This window comes from Microcaecilia unicolor, unplaced genomic scaffold (genome assembly GCF_901765095.1).
Source record: "Microcaecilia unicolor unplaced genomic scaffold, aMicUni1.1, whole genome shotgun sequence".
Classification (NCBI taxonomy): domain Eukaryota; kingdom Metazoa; phylum Chordata; class Amphibia; order Gymnophiona; family Siphonopidae; genus Microcaecilia; species Microcaecilia unicolor.
Window position 1 is genome coordinate 209,308 of NW_021963925.1, and position 23,491 is coordinate 232,798.

Here is a 23,491-nt window from a genome sequence, read left to right on the forward strand (position 1 = left end):
ATTTGACTGTTCAGAGCTGGTCATTTTGATTGTCTATGCCCCTAATGTTTTCGGTCTCACATTAAAGTTGTGACACCATATCTACATTTGCCTCTCTTAGTTCTGGGGGATTTTAATATTGCAGTGGATCCTTCTGTAGATAAGAAGGGTGGAAGGGGCCCTGTTGACCTTAGACCCAGTCTGAGCCTTCAATATAAGTACATAAGTGTTGCTATACTGGGACAGACCGAAGGTCCATCAAGCCCAGTATTCTGTTCCCAACAGTGGACAATCCAGCTCACAAGTACCTGGCAAGATCCCAAAACAGTACAATACATTTTTATGCTGCTTATCCTTTAGACAAAGATTTTACCCATATTGCTAAGGCACATTCAGTCATGTATTGCATTGATTATATTTGTGAAATGCACCCATTTCAACAGGGTTAGAGAGGCAAATATAGACCTCCCTTATCAGAGTTGTTCTGCAGGGTGTATTGGATGAAAAGTGTCCCAGACTTTGGCGTTTTCCATCATATTTGTATGTGGATTCTTCCTTTAGATGTTATCTTGTTCAGAAGTGGCAACATTATTTGGTGGATAATGAGCACCATGCTTCGGACCCCATATTATTTTGGGAAACAGTGAAGGCTGTTTTGTGATGGGAAATCATTGTCTATGTGACTGCTAGGAGACAGAAACAGGCCAAGGAATTGTTGTATTTGGAACGTCAGGTTGACTGATGTAAGAGGGAGTGGATAAGGTGTCCTTCCATGATGGCCAAAGACAATTTACAAGCAGCTAGGGTGACCCTCAATTCTCTAGTTCATGACCAGATCATTAAGTCCCTTCTGTATCATCATAAAATAAGCTATATCGACATGGGAATCAGGCTGGAAGGTTGCTAGCTCACTTAGTACATACCCCTGGGAGGGTCCCCGATTTTGTAAAGGTATATGTCATAAGGATAAAATTGAGTCTAATAAGGACCATCTGAAATTTTCCCTATATTTTGCTCGCTTTTATCTGAAATCCTCTGTCCCATTTGAAACAATTCAGTCATATGTCTCTACCTTGGCTTTGCCTAGGATTGATCCACAGGTAGCTGGGCGCTTGCATGAGCCAATTTCAGCTTTGGAGATCGTTCAGGTCATAAAACAGGCCCCACTGGCGAAGACTCAAGGCCCTGATGGACCAAGTGCTGAATTTTATAAGCTTCTCCAAAATCATGTTTTGTTACCACTGGAGGTATATCTTGGACGAGTTTGTGCTACTGCTGCTTTACCAGCTCATGCAAATCGTTCAATAGTGGTATTGCTTAAGCCTGGTCGTGACTCCACTCAGCTGGACTCATTTTTGAAGTGAAGCTAATGGCTAAGATCTTAGCGATTCCGGTGTCAGGCCTGCTGCCAGATCTTATCAGTATCAGGTGGACTTTGTACAATCCCGTCCAGCGGTTTAGAATGTCCTGCTATCTTAATCAGCCTAGATGCCCAAAAGGCATTTGGCTGTATAAACTGGGACTATTTGTTTCTTTTATTGAATATGGATTTGTGGGGTCCTTTTTTGGACATAAAACATTTGTACACTAATCCTGTTGGAGGTGCTGGTCAACGGGGGACACTCTGATTATTTTCCTTTGGTGCGGGGTACCAAGGGGTGCCCTCCATCACCTTTGCTCTTTGTGCTAACTTTGGAGCCCCTATTGATTGCACAGCGGGCAGACAGAGGCCTTACTATTGGGAGGGAAGATGTAAAGTGTATGTCATTTGCAGATGACATGCCATGCACTCATGGTGTGGTGTCTGGATTGTCTCTCAATCTTAGTAAATTTGAGGCCATGGTCCTAGGAGGGTATCAACATGCTGATTAGGGTGACCAATTTCGGTTGAAGAAGGTGCAGCATAAAATGAAATATTTGGGAGTTTACTTGACCTGTAAGGTGACAGAGGCCACACCGCATTGCTCAAAAAGACTTTGGATGTTTTTGTTTTATGGACACCATTGCCACTGTCCCTAACGGGCCGAATAGCCTTGTATAAAATGGTGCTATTTCCACAATGGTGCTGTCTTACAGACCTTTCCTATGTACCTTACTAACTGGGATGTGGCTCCCTTTCAGAAGAGTTTTAACAAATTTCTCTGGCATAATAAAAAGTCCAGAGTCTCTATCTCAACTCTCTCCCCCCTTTTGAGAAGGGGGGCTTAAAACTGCCTGATTTGAGACGTTATAATGTGGCTTGCATTGTGTGACATCTAGTGGATACTGCACACCCTACACAACTGATTATTGCAGCACACCCTATTTTAAAAACTATGCGCCAAGGTTGGAAATGGATTTGTAAGCAGCTGAAACTTCCCTCTTCCTCCACCATGTTGCTCCCTCTTTGGAGTAATAAAGACTTGGATCCTGATGGGACCATGTTATATTTAAAACGTTGGTCATGTCATGGGTTAACTTATTTTCACAATCTGGTGACAGATGCAGGATCTATGAAGTCCTCTGAACAGCTTCAGGAGGGGAGTCTGTAACCTGGAGACTGGCTCGCTTACAATCAGGTGTGCCACTATGTACATGAGCTGGATGCTTTACCTTGAATGAAGACGCTGTAGACTGACTTTCTGAAACTTTGCTCTTATTCCATTCTAAAGCAAGTTTATTCCTTTATCAGACCAGCTTACACAATCTGGCTCCTGCTTTTTTTTTTTTTTTTAATTCTTTATTTGTTCGTGCAGTAGATCATGACAATACATCATCAAAGAACCATTTTTTAACATAATACAATTATCAATCCTAACGTTCAACATGTCTTATAACCGAGGCATCTTGCACCATCGCTTTACCCTCCTCCCCCCTCCCCATCTTCTTTCAGTTACATCCCCCTGTTTTCGGGATTATAACACAGTTATCCTGGTCAGATATGAGTTAGATCTCTTCTATTCTGGAGCACATTTCTCTCATTGTCCCTTGCTGTTACAGCCGAGGCACCACTAGCTGAGGAGCATCAAGCTCTACCCCAGCCTGCAACCTCCATGTTTTATATTTGTCCCATATTTTAAGGAACTGGCTCCTGCTTTTGATTATGACACTTCGACTGATGTTTGGAACAGGACTATTGATGGAAGAACAAGTAATGAGTGACCAGCTGCAGTTGCTCATGAAAACACTTGAAGTGACTTACACATTCATCAGCTTTATAAGTTCTTGCTCTAGTCATACATTTCCCCTCATCGGGCCTTTTTGGCTCAAATTGCAGCAACGGCAGAACGCCCATGTTGTAGAGCTGAGTCAGCTACATTAATGCACATGTTCTGGACCTGCCCCTTAATACTTTTCTAGATGCGAGTGCAGATCCACCTTTCACAAATATTGGGTAGACGCCTACCTCTCTGGGCAGACATTCAACTGTTCTTGAACTTGTTTTGGTTCCTTGGGTCTGAAATTGGGGCCTAATCGTCTGCTCCATAAGGTTTTGGGGGTTTTTTTTAGCAAGAAAGACTGATGTGTTGAAGACAGGCTGCAACTCCATCGGTTAATGCTTGGAGGAATGAACTTTTCAATATAATGAAGATGGAGAGACTGGATGCTAGTTGGTGGTCTCCTAGAACCTGGAAATCTTTTCAACGAATTTGGTCCCCAGTGTAGGATTGTTTGCCACACCTGGCTCGTAACTATCTGTTGAATCTATAACTTGGAAGCACTGACTTTGGGGAAAGGAGGAAGATATTAAGGTTCTGTTTTGTTACCATTTGTGGAATAGACTGCCATGAAGAAACATGTACGGTCTGATCTCCTGCAGTGAATGTACTTTTTTTTTGGTGAGGGGGTGTGGGAAGAAACTTTGGGAAAAAGTTAAGTACATAAGTAATGCCACACTGCGAAAAGACCAAGGATCCATCGAGCCCAGCATCCTGTCCACGACAGCGGCCAATCCAGGCCAAGGGCACCTGGCAAGCTTCCCAAACATTCTATACATGTTATTCCTGGAATTGTGGATTTTTCCCCAAGTCCATTTAGTAGTGGTTTATGGACGTGTCCTTTAAAAAGGGGTTAGACGGTTTCCTAAACTCTGTCAAGCTAACCGCCTTCACCACGTTCTTTGGCAACGAATTCCAGAGTTTAATTATGTGTTGGGTGAAGAAAAATTCTCTGATTTGTTTTAAATTTACTACACTGTAGTTTCATCGCATGCCTCCTAGTCCTAGTATTTTTGGAAAGCGTGAACAGACGCTTCACATCCACCTGTTCCACTCCACTCATTTTATATCTCTATCATGTCTCCCCTCAGCCATCTCTTCTCCAAGCTGAAAAGCCCTAGTCTCCTTAGTCTTTTCTTCATAGGGAAGTCGTCCCATCCCCGCTATCATTTTAGTCGCCCTTCGCTGCACCTTTTCCAATTCTACTATATCTTTCTTGAGATGCGGTGACCAGAACTGAACACAATACTCAAGGTGCGGTCGCACCATGGAGCGATATAACGGCATTATGACATCCTCACACCTGTTTTCCATACCTTTCCTAATAATACCCAACATTCTATTCGCTTTCCTAGCCGCAGCAGCACACTGAGCAGAAGGTTTCAGTGTATTATCGACGACAACACACCCAGATCCCCATGCTGTATTGTTGTATCTTCTTTTACAGATATTGTTCTTGACATTGTGTGCTTCTAATATAGATACATTAAAAAAAAAAAGTAGTGCTGTCCAATTCATGATTCAACTTGATTTACCACCGCACATACCTTTAAAACTACTGTTCTTAGCTGGCAGTGCGCACAAGCAGCCAGCCCTGATACTCACTGCTCATGCTGGCCATACAGCACTCTCAGTGATGCAACTTCCTGTTCCCACAGAGGCAGGAATATGCCAGAGGGAATGCTGTGGGGCCCATGGGAGCAGTGTATCTGTTGCTGGCTGGCTGCTCTGTTTGCTGCTGTGAAGAACTGTTCCTTAAATGAAACCGGCAGATAAAAATTTTGGTTGAGGCCTGCAGGAGCAGTGTATTAGTCGTTGGCTGGCTGCTCGGTAAAGAACTGTGCTTAAAATAAACCAGCACATAAAAACTGTGATTGCTGTTGATCTAGACGCAGTAGGTAGAATGATCAAATCTAAATATGAAAAGTGTCCATCTATGTTTTGAGTCAGCTTCAACGTGAGCTACGTAAGCATTACCACAGACCTCTGGACCAGTCACACATGGCATAGATGAATTTCATACAATCAATGTGCTGGATATGCACTATGTGCCAGACACACACAGATGACAATATAGCAGATGTCATGGAAAGTGCAGTGAAGAAATGGAAGTTAGAAGGCAAAGTTTTTGCAGTTTGTTACTGATGTCACGTCAATGAAAAAGCTGTTGGGAAACATTCAAAAAGGAATCTGTACTGCTCATCGTTGCTACTTCAGACACACACTGCAGTTATGTGTGGAAGATGGGCTGCGGTCTCATTCAGCAATCGATGTCGGCGTTAAGTGCTGTGATACCAGATATTTAATTTATTGCATTTGTTACACTGCTCAAGCCTACACATAGATATAGAGCAGTTCACACACAGTATCTGGGTACTTTCTGTCCCATATGTTCACTTAGCTACCCTAAGTCAACCTTGAACAAATCTACTTTTATGCTGGTACACAAGGGTGTCAGGTAGATACACGGGGGAAACACGGTAAACCACAGGACTGGAAAAGATTTCCAGAGTTTTACCATGGATGCAAACAGCAGTTCCCCGCCCTGCAGGAGTGGTAATAACCCCTGCACCCGCAGTAAGACAGACACCTGCCGTGCCTACCTTTTTACCCTGTTTTTGTTCTGCTCGGCTGCTCCTCCCAGCCTGCACTGTACTGTCCTGTAGTGTAGGCGTCCAGGCACACATGCGATGCACGCCATGTTGCGTCCTTCCTGAACTCCTTTCGAGTCCTCCCTGAATTTAGTCGCCTCCCCACCCACGCCACCAGAAGAGAGGACCCCCGATTTCCTCTCTTGAGTCTCCTCTCTTCCTCTTTCATTCCCATTCGTGGAGGACTTGGCAACTTCAACTTCTGGAGCTAGTGTACATGAGCCCAGGCCAAGAGACGGAAATCGGACCTCGTTTGTGAAGAACACACCACAGAAGGGGGTATCCCTCCCCCCTCCCCAGCATGCTGGTTCATTAACAAAGGACATCTGTAAATCTCTTCTCCCCCTCCTCTGGTCCCAGACCAGTTTAACCAGCTTTTTTAAAGCTTTAGCTAAATCCTCTCCCTCCCTAGTAGTGTAGGGCGGCTGTGGGAGTGGGACTCCCTGTATTCGTGCAGATTTTTTTTCTCACCTAGTATACATGACCTGAACATGTATACTCTGGAAGAAAGGAGAAACAGGGGTGATACGATACAGACGTTCTAATATTTGAAAAGTATTAATCCGCAAACGAACCTTTTCCGGAGATGCGAAGGAGGTAGAACGAGAGGACATGAAATGAGATTGAAGGGGAGCAGACAAGAAACATGTCAGGAAGTATTTTTTCACGGAGAGAGTAGTGGATGCTTGGAATGCCCTCTCGCAGGAGGTGGTGGAAATGAAAAAGGTAACAGAATTCAAGCACGCGTGGGATAAACATAAAGGAATCCTGTTCAGAAGGAATAGATCCTAAGCAGCTTAGCCAAGATTGGGTGGCACAGCCGGTGGCGGGAGGCGGGGATAGTGCTGGGCAGACTTACACGGTCTGTGCCCTGAAAAGGACAGGTACAAATCAAGGTAAGGTATACACAAAAAGTAGCACATATGAGTTTATCTTGTTGGGCAGACTGGATGGACAATGCAGGTCTTTTTCTGCCATCATCTACTATGTTACTATGTTAGTGAAAGGGCCATTTATAATTTTAAAAAATAACATTAGGTTGACTTGAGAGAGACTTTGTTGGGAGCATTTAACATGTTCTTTCCCTGTGCCTACATTAAAAAAAAAAAAAAAAAAAAAGATGGCATGTGGGAACTTGTTCCTTTGTTTTGTGGGATGCAGTGGTATGGTATATTATAAAATACACTTTCCTTATTTTATTACTACTAAATCACAGAGAGGTAATGAGGGAAGGGCTTCCTTCATGCTGAACTTAAGTTCAGTCAGTCTAAAATGTGGAAACATTGTCCGGTTCAGCACCCTACTAGCCGCGGCATCAAGTTCATACAAAGTTAATTATGTTCAGTGTAAAATCAAATCTGTTGGCTCAGGCTGTTTGCTATGTGAATGAATATTCCATCACTGTTTCATTATTGCTTTCTACCAGTACTGCATATTAAGGGCATTTACTTTAAACTTTGATTTAATTTGTTTATTCAGTCTACATGCACATGGTTTTGCTTTTTTAAACCCAAAAGTGAATCCTAAGGGTGGTTAAACCATTACAAATAAACTGTGTTGTTTCTGACTGCTTTGTAAGTGGGGCAGGGAGAAAGTGTAGAAGAGGGGATATATCTGCTATTTTTGCTTTATAAATAACAGTTCAGAATATTGTTTGCTCCCTTTTAGACTGTAATAAAAATATTTAAATATAAAGTCAGTTCTCTGAGACTTCTGTAGATGGGGACAGAGTTCGCTGGGCCAGGGCCAAAAACTTTGTCCCTGCATCATTCTCTAGTGTCAGGATCACATCCACTACGCCTGCAGAAATAATTTTTAGTTACTTAAATACTGTTTGCACTTTGATTACAAAAGTATTAAGATATTTTTGCACACTAAACTCAGATCTAAGGTCAGCATAAGATTGAAAAAATGAAGTCACAGATAACTTAAGGTTCTATCACAATATTCATATAGTGATCATGAGCTCTGGAGATCAGCGAGTCCAGGCTACTCATCTTTTGATAAAGGGAAACCTTAGCACTTTCTCTGCTGGATATGAGTGCAAGACATTAATTTAAGGCAGTTGGGTGAGCTACCAACATAAAGCAGCAGTGGCAGCTGAAAATAAATCAAAACCTACGTTTCATTGATGTTTTTCAGATCCAGGGGACAAGGTGAATCCAGTCCAAGACCTAGGAAAGATGAAAATGGATTACTTAGATAATTTTTTCTACCGCCCACCCCCACAACATAGCCTCTAACTGTAACATCTGTTCATTTAAGAAATTTCTCAAGAAGCCCAATGACTATTCCATATGTACTAACAATTATCTTGCCAACCACTGTAAAAGACATCATACATCCTTGTAAATGTAATTGAATCAATGTAATCTCTAACAATTGTTAAAATGTAAGCCACTTGTTTTTTGATTAACTGTGAGATACAAACATGAATATTTAAAAAAAAATCTTTTCAGTATACCTCAAGTTTTTATGATTTTATATTTCAATGGCAGAAGATGTCATAGCACAGTAACTGACATCTAAACTAAGTGCTCAACCCCCTCCCCAAAAAAAAAAAAAAAAAATGCAAGCAGTATGCAAAGCTTAACAGATTTAAAACTGAGCTAAGCAAGCTCCTACTGGAATTAGAGGATGGGTCCGGAGACCTTCATTGGGAAGGAAGGCAGGGGATTGTAAGGAAGATCCTGCATTTCTGCCGGAAAAGAAACCTCCAAAAGAAACAAGACTTCTGAACAGGAGCTACTCTGCCGGCTCTGAACTGATGAAAATCTCAGCCACAGCCTTGACTCACCAGCAAACCGCAACCAAAGTCCTCAGGAAGCCGAGGCACCTTAGTATCTCCCAAACTCAAGTAACTTGTCCAACTTCTCGCCAAACAAAAAAGAGCCTCGAAAGGGAAACTTACTAAGCTTGGACTTAGAAATTACATCAGCTGACCAACCTCAAAGCCAAAGAGATCAATGTGCAGCCACACCTAAGGTCATACACTGAAGAAGCTTGACGCACAGCCATGGCCAGAGCAAGAAGCTAGGCCAGGGATCAACATCATCAACCTAAACAATCTACCATCTGCAAGCAATGAGAAAATATCAGAACTTTCTACTGAATACTCTCTACCTTCATTTAAACACCACTATTTGTTTCCATCATTGGCTTCCAGTTGTTTACCATACAGCTCAAGATTCTTAGTCTCACCTTTAGGGCTCTTCATTTTGGTAATCACCTCTTATCCTGCTTCTTTCACTATTCTGTACACCCCACCGAGGCTCCTTTGCTCTCTTAACGACTGCATATCCCATCTACCAGAATGCCTCTCTGGAATCTACTAGAAATAGTGCCTTTTTATTACTCCACCCCTATGGAATGCTCTCCCTTGCCAACTTCGTTTAGAGCTTCCTATCCTAAGCTTTGTACTGTGCTTAAGACATATTTGAAAGGGTTTTGGGGATGCTGTGGACCGACCCACAGTATCACCACCTTCCTAAAGCTTAAACTGATTGTTATTTCACTCCCTAAGTTATGTGACTGGTTACTTTCTTAACCATTACTGTGTTCCTTTCCTTATGTTTATTATTGAATTGTAGAACTCCCCTGTGATGCCCTCAGGAAGGGCGGTATATTAAATTTTAACTAAACCTTCTGCTGGTCAGAAGGGATAACATCCACTAGTTCAGAATAGTACAGCTTCAGACAAGGAATACTGGGGGTCAAGATGTAATTAAAACATTTTCTATTACTTTTTCTTTTTTAATGCAATTTGTACCCCTTATGCAGGCTTCATCGTAACATGGAAGTTGATTTTATTTTAATTTAAAGGATATGGTTTCAATTTGATTGACTGCTTATTAAACGTATATATTTTTATATTATACTTTGTCAGTTCCATTTTTTTAAATTTTTATTTTGTCTCTTTGGTGAGTTGCCTCTTTTCCAAAAGAGGAAAAGAGAAAGCAAGTGTAGCAAGAGTACCCAATCCAGGTCAAAGGAGATATTTAATGATAAAAGGTGGCTTCTGTTGTTGGGGGGGGGGGGGGGGGTGGATATCACTTTTGTAAATGCTTATGCCACAAACAAGCCCCTTTCTGGAAAAGTCTCCAGAAGGTACTACTCCAAAAGGTAAAGGGAGATCTAATTCAAGGAGACTTCAAACCTAACTATGAACATGAATTGGATGAGAAGGTTAAGAGGGATCATATGGGTTGGGGGTTTTTTTTTTTTTTTTTTTTTTTGGGGGGGGGGGGGGGGGAGTTGGTGGAGGTTCAAGTAACTAAAGTGAAATGAAGTTGGGCACTTTGGTATTCTGCAACATGGCCATGTGGTCCATAAATGGTGTTCCCCAAAGATGACAAATCAGATGGAACGCCGTCGACGACAGCTCCCATTCCGCCACATCCAAAAGCGCTCGACTGAGAAAATCCGCATGAGTATTGTTCTGGCCCGCAACGTGCGCTGCTGAAACGCAAAGAGCATGAGCCTGCCCCCACACCATCAGGCAGGATGCCTCCTCTGCTAGAGGACAAACTGTGGGTCCCCCCCTGCCAACTGATGTAGGCCACCGTCGTAGGAGTTGTCCGACAAAACTCAAACCACCTTGCCCTCTAGCAGATCCTAAAAACTGACCAAGGCGTTCACGACCGCCCTCAGTTCCAAGCGATTTACGGACCAAACCGCATCGAGCAGAATCCAGGTTCTCCGAGCAACACTGTCCATATAAGCACCCCATTCCCAGACTGGCATCCTTCATGACCACCACCCAAGTTGGGAAGGCCAACAGCATGCCCTTCCACAAATCGGACAGAAGGAGCCACCAGGCTAAACTGGTCCTGGCTGTGTCGGTCCAGGACAGACGTCGCTGATAGCCCAGAGAAGTCGGCGACCATCTGCTCAGAAGAAACAACTGTGAGCCTTCGCCCATAGCACCACGTCCAGGGTGGCTGCCATGGAACCCAGGACTTGAACATAATCCCAAATGCGAGGGCGTGGCAGACAAAGGACTGACTTGAGAAATCAATTTGATTCGCTGCCCATCTGGGAGAAACACCTTCCCTAGCTTCGTGTTGAATTGCACCCTGAGATATTCCAGGTTCTGAGTGGGCAGAAGTTGGCTCTGTTGATGATCCAGTCCGACTGTAGGAGTGCCATTACTCGGTCGGTGGCAGCCCGACTCTCCTGTGGTGAATCCGCTTGAAACAACTAATCGTCGAGATAGGAATGGACCCAAATTCCTTTCTTCCTTAAAAAGGCCACCACCACTACCATGACTTTTGAAAAGGTACGTGGAGCAGTGGCTAGTCTGAAAGGAAGGGCTCGAAACTGGAAGTGCCATGCTAGGACCGCAAATCTGAAAACTTCTGATGAGGTTACCAAATTGGAATGTGCAAATAAGCTTCCCGCAGGTTGAACTCATCACTGGGAGGTGCGAGGAGTTGCTCCCTAACGCACAAAGGTTCCAAACGGTCGCTTGTCATTGCAAAAGGAAGCTCAGGGTCCTTTCAATGTTCTCAATTCCAGCAATGAAGAGTGGCCTGGGCGATACTGGTGCACCTCCCGAAATCAGGATTTTGAGGGCCCTTGCCTAGAAGTAGGCTTAGGTTTATCCTCAGGAAGGCGTTGGGACTTGGAATCTCTTGTCCTGAACGACTTTTTCTAAATCCTCTCCAAAACAACAAATTTACCTGAAAAAGGAAACCATATCAGATGTTGCTTGGATGCCATATTGGTAGACCAATGCCAAAATCACAACAGTCGCTGAGAGGACACAGCTAGAGCCAAAAGTTTAGCTGAAGAACAAACCAAGTCATAAAGGGCATCTGCTAAGTAGGCAAGACCTACGTTCATGTAAGAAAATGCAGGAGCCTCAGCCACATCAGCCTCCTGAACAGACTCTTGCACCGAACGGAGCCAACTAAGCCAGGCTCTAACCGCATAAGAGCTACATACGGAAGCCTGAAGCGCTAAGGAGGCCACCTCAAAGGCGCTTTTTAAAGAAGCTTCCAGACATTTGTCTTGTATGTCCTTCAGCGCTACTCCTCCTTCTACCGGTAAAGTAGTCTTTTTAGTGACAGCCATCATTAGGGCTTCCACTTTAGGAAGAGCAAACTGCTCTGATTGAGCTACCGCAACAGGATAAAGGGGAAACATGGCCCTGGCCATCTTAAGGGTGCCATCAGGATCTGACCACTGTGCTGAAATTAACTCAATGGCCTCAAGCACCAGAAAAGCCTTCAACGGGCACCTAGTACTGGCTATTTTAGGGTTAGTCTGAGAAGCCGCAACCTCCAGGTCTTCAATATTTAAGGCTTGAGAGATTAAAGAGGGTAATTACTCTTTATGAAATAGGCGAACCGCCGAAGGATCATCCGCCTGATCCTGAGGGAGGTCACTCTCCTCCAAATTTTCCATGCCTGCCTGTCTCCAAGATTCCTCTGATGGAGCTATGAGAGAAGGTCGCAGACACGGGAACCAAGGACCCCTTCCTCAGGAACTGAAGACGTCCGTTGTCTCTTAAGTGAAGACCCATCTTCAGGTGTAGCCCCCCCCCCCCCCCCCCCCCAAAGAGACCTCATCACCCCAGGAGCCCGCAAAACCTACTAGAGAAGTAGCTGGGCCAGAAAGGGGGAGGGTCCGTTATATATGCTTGATGCATTAGAAGCACAAATTCTGGGGAAAAGAAATCCCCTGAAGCAGAAAGAGCCCCCGGAGTCTGCGCAGAAGGAGCCGATGTTTCCAACTCCCCCGAAGGAGCCCCGACTGCAGAAGAAGTAACACTGCCAGGAACCACTGCTGGAGCCGCTTCAGTGGCATTCTTGAAAATGGCGCACAGCCCCTGCGGTTCTGGGCAGAAAAACACATTCTCCAGTGAACTAACAATGCCATCTGCCCCAGAGATATCAGTGCAGTCAGTCAGTGCTACAAAATCCCGCCACTGAATGTCGTTTCCCGCAGCGGGAACAGCATTTAACTGTCTCCGCCTCCATTATCAACTGGCCAGGAAAGAATAATAAAAATGCTGGTACTTACCAGCTGAAATCACTGAAAGCACAGGACCTCTCAGTATGAAGCCTAGGAAAAGCACTCCGGCTCTTACAGAGGCAGAAATCAAACAGGCATTGAACTGAACTGTGTTTTGTTTTTGTTAAAGTGAGGAGGCAGGCGAAAGGAGAGTGAGAGCAAAGAAGCCTGTGAAGAGGAATTATGGGGTAAGGCAGGGACCTATCAATTATGTCTCCAAAGCTGACACCTTCAGTCAGACCCCCCCTACCCCCCCAGCTCAACTGGCCACCGGCCCAGAAGCACTCTCAGTGGCTTTGAATCCAGGAGCTGGAGAGAAGCCGCCCACCACTTGCTGGAGATAGAGATATACTAACTGATGCAGGGGCAGGCTGTCTGGTATCATTCCCTTCAGTTGTGTTCATCTCTCTCCACCTGCTGGTAGACAGACATACCCCACCAGTTCCTGGATTCATCTGCTACACGTGACAAGGAAACATACATACAAAACATATTGTCATACATGCCTCTTAAAAAAAAAAGAACTTAAAAGGGGCATGTGTACTTATCAGAGTTACTAATGGCATATACAGCTGAAAAACACTACAGAAGTTAATTGCAATTGCCTAAAAAAATAAATAAAAACACACACAAGCTCTAAAAAGCCAAGTCAGCTCAAGACAGAATGATACTCTACCACAAAAGTCCCAAATACTCAAGTTAGACATGTCAATTATTGTGACACTTGTGTTCTCCTGTACATACATATGTATCAGATGTATATGCCAGGGACCCCCCCCCCCCCCAATAGGTACATGTCCCTTTTAAGTTGTTTTTTTTAAGAGGCATGTATGACAATATGTTTTGTATGTATGTTTTCTGAAAGAGTAATAATTGAATGTCTTAACATACTAACTGAATAATAATTTTATGCTTATTAACATATGTACTTGGTTTTGGATTAGTTTTTATTTGGATTACTTATTTTTAACTGGATTAATAATTTATATTATTTAATTAATATGTTATTTATTTTAATGTGTTTTTTTTAAATAATGGAATAAGCCCGACACAGCATCTGGGAGGCGAAATGTGGCCATGCTGGACAATGATTTTAATTAAAGAGTGTATTTCTACTTTCACTCTGGTCTGCATTGTTCTCCTGTGAATTATCTGCGTGTAGATCAAAGCCTCTATTGTTCCATATCACAATGAATATGCATGAAAGATCTGCATACAAAGGAGGGAGTGCATACAAATCTCTCTCATGCATATTCATTGTGAATATCCTGAATACCTGACTGGCTGGCTGAGCATGACTCGAGGACTGGGCTAAGACCCACCGGTTTAAGACGGGAAAATTAGATTCTTACCTTGGTAATTTTCTTTCCTTTAGTCACAGCAGATGAATCCATTAACTGATGGGTTGTATCCACCTACCAGTAGGTGGAGATAGAGAACACTGAAGAACCTCAGTGACCCTTGGACGGCTAGCCCCATCTGCCTTCAGTATTTGAAATTTCCAAAGCAGAATGAATAAGAAAGGTAACATAACATAAACTTGCCTCACAGCGAACAAACGCCCCAGAACCGGAGCAATAACCACACAAAGGAGGGATGAACCCAACCTCCTACAATAGAAGAGCACATAGAAGCTCTGAGAGCTGGTCTTCAACTCCTCCTGATGAGATACAATATCTACAATATCTGCATGAAAAATCTGAACAAAAAAAGTCAGACAGGGAGGGATCATGGCTTCATCTGCTGTGACTAAAGGAAAAAAAATTACCAAGGTAAGAACCTAATTTTTTCTTCCTTGTCATCAGATGAATCCATTAAATGATGGGATGTACAAAAGCACTCCCTACATAAGGTGGGAACAGGCCACGCCGCGTGCTAGCACCTGTGCTCCAAACTACGCATCTTGCTTTGGTGCTACATCCAGCCTGTAATGCCATACAAACGAGCTGAGAAGCCCAAGTAGCCGCACAACAGATCTCTTGAAGAGAAAGGACACCCGTTTCAGCCCACGAGGAGGAAATCGCTCTCATGGAATGCGCCTTAAACGCTTCAGGTGGAGACCGTCCTGACAGCAGATACGCACAAAAAATAACTTCCCTGAGCTAAGGCGCTATAGTGGCCTTAGACGCCAGGCACCCGTGTCGAGGACCTGTCAACTATACAAAAAGGTAATCAGAAGTCCTGAAGTCATTTGACATCTGTAGATACTGCAACAGAGCCCTGCGGACATCCAAAAGACGCAATTGGCCAAAGGAATCCGGACAACCTTCCCTAGAGAAGGAGAGCAGAAAAATAGGCTGGTTCAGGTGAAACGCTGGCACCACCTTGGGCAGGAAAGAAGGCACTGTATGTACCATTACTCCGGACTCCGAAAACTGTAGAAAAGGATCCTGACAGGAAAGCGCCTGAAGCTCAGTGTCACGATTGTGACTTTTCTTGGTTTGTGCTCCTTTCGCTCTCTGGTGGCCAGAACCGGTAGCTGCCATAGACTTTCCAGACTCTCTTTTCAGTCCGGTCCAGATATTTTAGCGCTCCAGTCTTGCTTGGAAGTTTGGCAGCTAGCTTCACCCTTAGCTGCCTTGAGATTGCTGCAGCTGAGCCTCAGCTGCTGATGGGCTTATTAGCCATCTGGAAACTTTCTGCTTTGCCTTTGCAAACGCCAAAGGTCCAGGTTAGTGTTTGGTGCTAATGGAGCATTTCTGTCTTGCTGTGCTGTTAGGAGCACTTCTGTCTGCTTGTTTGAGCTTCCCTGCTTTACCCTTCTGGTGTTGCTAGAAGCACTTCTGTCTTGTCTTGTGTCTTACCTGTATGCCTTGTTTTGGTCTGGGTGCCTGTGGGCACTCCTGTTTTGAACCCTAACCCTGTTTCTGTCAAAGCTCGTTCTGTATCCTATTCCCTGCCTGAGAACCCCGAATCCTTAGTAGTCCCGAACCCTGTGTTAGTCAAGCTTGTTTAGTATCATGTGTCCGGTGTGAGAATCCTGTTGGTCTAGTCTGTCTGCAAGCTAGGTCCAGTAAGTCCTGCCGGCCGCCTGCACCTAGGGGCTCAACACCTAGGGAACGGCGGTCAAGCGCAGGTGAAGTATTGTGCAGTCATGTTAGTTCCTGTATCCTGCTTGAGAATCCTGTATCCTGTCCAGTCCTAGTTGGTGGGTTTTTTGCCTGCTGCTGCCGCTCCCCGTTAGCAGCCCAAGGGCTCATGATTCCAGACTTATCCGTGAGAACCTGACACTCAGATACGCGTCTAGCCGATGTAATGGCCACCAAGACTGTCTTGAGAGTCACATCCTTCTCAGAAGCTCACCAAAGCAGCTCAAACAGCGAACGCTGGAGAGCCTTCAACACCAGTCCCAGGTTCCAGGCCGGACAAGGCAACCACACAGAAGGAGCCAAAGCGCCCCTCTGAGAAATCGGGCAATGTCCGGATGAGCAGCAAGGGACAAGCCAGAAACTTTCCCTCGGTAGCATGCCAATGCTGCCACTTGCACCCGAAGGGAATTGTAAGCCAGGCCTTTTTGTAAGCCATCCTGCAAAAAGTCCAGGACCAGTGAGACCGTAACCCGCGCGGGTGTGACCTCTTTCAGAACACACCGCACCTCAAAAACTTACGCCATATCCGAGCTTAGGCTGCGGAAGTAGACCGCTTGCGGGCCTGCAAGAGAGTGGAGATGACCTTGTTAGAGTAGCCCTTCTCTCTCAATTGCACCCTCTCAAGAGCCAGGCCGTTAAGACCAAATCGGCAGGGATCCTCCATAGTCACCGGGCCTTGAACCAACAGGTTCGGCACCAGAGGCAAAGGAAGTGGAGCCTCCACCAGCATCCGACGAAGATCCGCATACCACGGACGCCTCGGCCAATCTGCAGCGATGAGAATCACCAATCCTCGGTGCAGTCAAATCCGCAGGAGGACTTGCCCTATCAAGGGCCAAGGAGGGAACACATACAGGAGGCCCGAGGGCCAGGGTTGAGCCAGTGCATCCAACCCCGCCGAGCAAGGATCTCTCAGTCTGCTGAAAAAGCGAGGAACTTTGGAATTTGCACTTGACGCCATAAGATCCATTCCGGGAGTCCCCCATTTGGCACAAATCTGAAGAAAAACTTCTGCCAGTTCCCATTCCGCCGGGTCGATTTGATGCCTGCTCAGAAAATCGGCTTGCACTTTGCTGTGACTTGCTATGTGAGCTGCTGACAGAAGCTGCAGGTGGAGCTCGGCCCAGTGGCAAATCTGAGCAGCCTTCGCAGCCAGGACCCTGCACTGAGTGCCGCCCTGAAGATTGATGTAGGCCACCGCTGTCGTGTTGTCTGACAGAACCTGGACAGCAAGCCCCTTCAGAGTCTTGTGGAAGGCCAGAAGAGCCTGGAATATCGCACTCAGTTCCAAGCGATTGATGGACCACCCCGCTTCCACGGGTGTCCACAGACCCTGAGCATAGCTTCCCTGGCAATGCGCTCCCCAGTCCAAAAGACTGGCATCTGTTATCACCAGGCACCAAGAAGGAAGCGCAAGAGGCATTCCTTGGCGCAGCATCCTGTCGGAGAGCCACCACTCCATACTGAGCTGGGCCGCAGGGAGCAACGTCAGTCTGCGTTGATATTCCTGGGACATCAGAGACCATTGTTGAAGCACAGCAATCTGCAGAGGCCTCATATGCGCTCTCACCCAAGGAACCACCTCCAAGGTGGCCGTCATCAATCCCAGCAGCTGGACAAAGTCCCAAGGAGCAGACGGACCTGATTCTGAAGCTTACACCGCCTTTGGTCGGGGAGAAAGACAAACCTCAAGGCCGTGTCGAACCGGACCCCCAAATACTCGAGAGACAGAGGGGAATCAGGTGACTTTTGGGTATATTGACCACCCAGCCTAGCGCCTGCAGGACTGTAACCACTCTGGCTATGGCAAGACGACTCTCGGTTGCCAAATCCCCTCTGATGAGCCAGTCGTCGAGGTAAGGGTGAACTCTGATATCCTCTCACCTGAGACAGGCAGCTACGACCACCATTACCTTGGAAAAGGTACAGGGAGCTGTGGCTAGGCCGAAAGGCAAGGCCCGAAACTGGAAATGTTGACCCAACACCACAAACCGGAGAAACCGCTGATGCGGGGGCCAAACAGGAATTTGCAAATACGCTTCTTTTAGGTCCAGAGACGTGAGAAACGCTCCTGGCTGTACCGCCACAATGACAGAGCGCAGTTTCCATGCAAAAATGAAGCACTCTTAGAGCCTCGTTGACTCTCCGTAAGTCGAGGATCGGTCTCAACGACCCGCCTTTTCGAGGCACCACAAAATAAATGGAGTAGCGGCTGCAGCTGCGTTCGGCAGGAGGCACCGGATCACCGCTCCGAGGTGCAGCAAGACTTGCAAGGTCTCCTCTACCATCGCCCATTTGACAGCAGTGCCGCATCAGGACTCCAAAAACACGTCTCTCACTGGGGCACCGAATTCCAATTGGTAACCTTCTCTGATCAGGTCCAGGACCCACTGATCCGAAGTAATCTTGGTCCACTCCTCGAGAAAGAGGGAAAGATGTCCTCCTACTGCAGGAATTGAGGAGTGGACTGGCGTCCCATCATTGTGGAGGACGCCCCTGAACTCCTGGCCGTGACCCGGCCACTGCAGATCAAAAAGAGTTCCTCTGATGAAAATGGCCACGTTGAGAAAACCCAGCAGAGAGCCCTAGGCGAGGTCTGCGAGCTTCACGGAAGCGAGGTCTGGAAGAGGAGGGAACCACAGGACCCTTGGAAGAAGGCCTCGGCCTATCCTCAGGTAACCACTGGGGCTTAGAGTCCCCTAGGTCTTTAACAATCTTCTCCATATCCTCTCCAAATAACAGGAGGCCCCGAAAGGGTAACCTCACCAGCCTTTGCTTAGAGGCCACGTCAGCCGCCCAATGCCGCAGCCAAAGAAGGCGGCGGGCAGAAACCGCCACAGACATCTGCTTAGCCAAAGCTCTGACCAGATCATAAAGGGCGTCAGCCACAAATGACAGGGCCGACTCCATCCGCGGGGCAACCTCAGAGAGGGACCCCGCACCATCTGCTGGCTGATCCACCATCTGTTGTAACCAGGAAAGACAGGCCCGGGCTGCATAGGAACTGCAAATAGACGCCCTTAAGGCAAGGCCGATATTTCAAAGGACCTCTTCAGCACGGATTCTAGCCACCGGTCCTGCATGTCTTTCAAAGCGACCCCTCCCTCTACTGGGAGAGTGGTCTTTTTAGTCACCGCCGTGACCAATGCGTCCACTTTAGGCATCCCAAAAAGGGCCAAGTGCTCCTCACTCAGAGGGTAAAGCTGACCCATAGCCCTGGCCATTTTCAAAGGCCCATCAGGGTCAGACCATTGAGCTGAAATAAGCTCCTGGATGGAGTCATGCACAGGAAAGACCCGAGTAGGCTTCTTATTACTCGCCATTCTAAGATTAACAGAGGAGGCATCGCCCTCGGCAGGATCATCAATCGAAAAGAGCTCGCAGCTCGTCGCAGTGGAAAATCCGAACCGCATTGAGATCATCCGAATCCAGTGGCAAACAGGCACCCTCCTCTGGATCATCCGTCCATGGGGGCCTGCCAGATCCCTCAGACTCCCCACAGCCTGATCACGGGGGGGGGGGGGGGGGAAAGGAGGGAGATGTGCCACTTTCAGATGGGGAATTTACCCATCTATGTTTAGCGTCTTTCCAACACTCTGGGGAGGAAACAACATCTGTAGCCATCCCTGGGTCATCAACACCCGGAGGGAATCCAGAATGCAACGCAGTGTCAGACACCTGCGGCAGAGCTCTTTTCAGCATGAAGGCCTTATGCATCAGTAGCACAAACTCAATGGAGAAAAACTCACCCTGACCCTCCGCCCCTGAATTAGGAGAAACGGAGGTTGGAGCTTCTCTAGCAGCATCGAAACGAGGCGTCCCCTGCACTCAGACTCCTCCGCCACCACGAGGGTTGAGTCATGTGGCACTTCCAAAATGGCGCCTGCTGCCAGCTCCATCGAGCAGGAACAATCACCGCTCGCCATGCTCATATTAGCTCGAGCGTCTAAGGAGCACGTACTGCAAAGTCCCGCTGCTGACCTGTGTTTACCTCAGCGAGAGCAGCGTTTTAACTCCTTCAGCAGCCATCGTCCGACAGGACGGAAATATAGCAATAAAATGGCGGCTTCACACCAAAACTTACCCCGCTCAGAACGCTGTCCGCGAGAACCTCCCCGGAGGAACTGGGCACCACTCTCACCTCAGAAGACCGAGTCAATGAGCTCCAGTCAAACTGCACTGAACCAGAATCTCTGAAGAAAGCCTCAGAACAGCCACGCAGTAAAAGCGCGCTTTTTTTTCCCCCACACTGTGAGGAAAGTTGGAGGCAGGCAGCAACAGAGGGACTCCGGGAGGAGGGGGAATTGGTAAGGCAGGGAAAGGGTGAACCTATATGCCTTTAAAGTGTGCACCACCAGCCACAAAACCCCTGCTCAACTAGCAAAGCACAGGAGCCACCCCAGGCAGAAATCCAGGAGCTGATCAAGCTACATCCACACCTGCTGGGAAATAGAGAAATACTGAAGGCAGATGGGGCTAGCCGTCCAAGGGTCACTGTGGTTCTTCAGTGTTCTCTGTCTCCACCTGCTGGTAGGCGGATACAACCCATCAGTTAATGGATTCATCTGCTGCTGATGACAAGGAATAGTGACTTGAGCAGGAGAAAACTGTCAGGTCAAATACATTAAGTGCCCAATTACCACCAAGGCTGGAATCCAGCGCCCTCGGCATTGGTTTGCAGCTAATCTGGGATGCACCCCTCCCAATTTACTTTAGTGCAGTCACTGCTGAGTGCGTTCTTGACAAAAAGGGCCATGTAGCAAGGCTCCTTCCAGAAGCCTGCAATCATGGGTCCTATATTGAACCATTAGGTGTTGCCATTGCACAATGCCCAACTCCTCTGCCCAGGACTAGAGAATGCCACGTGGACCACGGTAACCACAGGGATGGAGACAAATTCTGTCCCCTTGTCATTCTCTACTTTGAAGGCTGTGAATGAACTGGACAGTTATTCATGTTCGAGTGATGCAAAGAGATTTTCATTTTTGGGGGAAAAAATAAAGCAAAGTGCTGGCCACAACTGGCAAAATTTCCACAGCAGATTCTGTACATTCATCAACAGCATCTATTCTGCAATAATCTGTTCATGTAGTAACAGTTAAAAAAAGAACCAGATCTGTCGGATGGGGTAATGAGAGACTTTACGACACTAAAGAGGAAGTCTGATTTACCAGAATCCGATTATTTTGCATACATACAGGTTAGACATTTCATGACGGGACAGGGGTGGTTGGCATCGGACCCGAGGGAAAAGGAGCTATTGGAAAATATTTGGGTAACCCTGGAAGGTGGGAGGAAAGGAATTTCCAGGTTATATAAATACATTAAGGGAGATAAGATGCTCAAATTGCCCTACATGACTGCATGGGAACGTGATTTAAATATGGAAATGAGTGTGAAGGAGTGGGAGCGGATGTGTTTAGAGGTGAAAAAGGCATCGGTGTGTGTGCCAATTAAAGAAAATGCATACAAAGTTTTAAGTAGATGGTATTACACACCAGACAGGCGAAAGCGAATGTACCCTATGGTATCTAATCGATGCTGGCGGTGTGAAGCAGAAATAGGCAATTTTTTGCATGTCTGGTGGTCGTGTCCTCTTATACAGACTTTTTGGGTGGAAGTTGCTATGCATTTGACACGCCTATTGGACACGCAGTTCCCGGTAGAACCAAAGTGGTGTTTGCTGGGATGGGGAAATAAAAGGGGCCAGAAGTGGCAGAAGCGGCTCAAAAGACTGGGGTTGGCAGCCGCCAAGCTGGAGATAGCAGCCCATTGGAAACAAAGACTGGGCCCTACAATCACAGACTGGACAATGAGAATCAAGAACATTGTGGGCCTAGAACAATTGACTGACAAAAGACAAGGCAGATATAAGCCAGATGCGAAAGAATGGTCTCAAATAGAACGATTATGGAGTAGTGAATTACATGTACAGGTGATTTAGCCAAGATGGAATAAGTTGGGAGCAGGGGAGGGAGGGGGGGGGAGTTGATTTGGGTGGGAGGGTGGGTGGGTAGGGAGAAAATTATCAAAAAATGATTGTGATTTACAGTTGATGTTGGACTTTATTTGTTTGGAATATCAGAGCAGTCTGTTGGCTGCACTGGCAAGCATTGTATTTTTCCATTATGTTGTGTTCAATAAACATTTTCAAATTTAAAAAAAAAAAAAAAAAAAAGAAAAAGAACCAGATCATCTGGAAAGTCACAAAACCTGAAAACAATATCCCAAATATAATCATTTCACCTTTTTTTTTTTAAATAAAGATGGTCTTTGGTTGTTTACAGAAAAACCACAAATGATTTAGAGAATGGACAGAAGGAATTCCATATAGCTACAAGCTCAATATAGAACTGAAGCCGAAAGTTAAGATATTTAATCGGCTTAACTGCTACCAGCACTTCATCTGAGAAGACATTTCCTATTGCAAGAAGGACTGTGGAAAACAGGAGAACTAGACCAAATCCTGAGATTGATGACTTATTTATCCACAGATTAAAAAATCATAACAGTGCTTCATAAGGCACATTTCTCCCCCAGTAGGGCATACAGAGCGGGTTGTATTTTGTACCCCTGGACATTTTAACAGGGTGGATTAGGATTTCTTGGGGTAGTAGAAGTCAGCTATTGTTGGAGTTGGAAGGGTAGAGGAAGGTTATTATAGATGCAAGTTGTTATTTTGTTTTCTATTTGTGATTTATAACAGTTGAACATAATATTGTTCCTTTTTATATTTTAATAACAAGAATTAAACATAAAATCATAAGTCTTCAAAGCTTCTGTAGATGAGGACAGAGTTCGTAGGGGTGGGCACGGGTACAAACTTTGCCACCGTGTCATTCTCTACCCAGGACTCCTGTATGCTGCTGGCACAGCATCCCAACCACATAGAAGCAATAAAAACCTAAGCTAGGAACTGAATCCAGGTTCTGCAAAAGCATGAGAGCAAAATCTATGTAACATTTTCATGCTTTTAACAGTTACGTTTGTAATTACTAACCCCATCTCCAACAGGAAGTGATAGCTCGGCCTGAAAACTAAAAGAGTTGAACAATTTTTTTAAAATAATATTTTACTGCCTTTCCAGCTATGTTCTATTTCACAAACCTGCATCCATGGAGTCTGAAGAACCCATTCTCTGGAAAGCAATATCGTGCCTCATTGCTGGCCTCTGCTTAGGAGTTTCATGTGGACTGCAAAGTATTCAAAATGGGACAAGATATTACTTAAAAATTGACCATCTTCATTCAGCCTGCAGTGTTTAGACTGACCATAGTAAGTTAGCAAGTGCAACAGGAAAAGATCCTTAAATTGCTGGCAGCAAAATCACTGCATAGAATAAATGAGCTTATGATTCAGTGTGCTCCTCTTCACATACTCTGCAGCTCTGTTTTATCAGATATTAACATACAAAGCAGTCTTACATACCATGGTTGGTTACTGCCTGCAGAAATGTAAGCCCAAGTGAAAGAAAAGCTGCATGCCCATTTGAGAAAAAGCTAATAAGGCTTAGGCCTGAGGAAGGGAGTGCCTGAAAGAGTTACGAAATATTTAATCC

General features: G+C 45.7%; 1 protein-coding gene across 3 annotated transcripts in view; it reads right to left on the reverse strand.

Annotated features, from left to right (window-relative positions):
* The window catches only part of LOC115459789 (M-phase inducer phosphatase 1-like), a 167,919-nt gene that overhangs the window by 135,446 nt on the left and 8,982 nt on the right, over window positions 1-23,491 (reverse strand). For all 3 annotated transcript variants that reach the window (XM_030189565.1, XM_030189563.1, XM_030189564.1), the window contains 2 exons: window positions 23,041-23,126; window positions 7,950-8,001 (listed from right to left, as the gene is read on the reverse strand). In XM_030189565.1, the coding sequence (XP_030045425.1) occupies window positions 7,950-8,001; window positions 23,041-23,126 (138 nt within the window). The remainder of the gene's footprint in view (window positions 1-7,949; window positions 8,002-23,040; window positions 23,127-23,491) is intronic.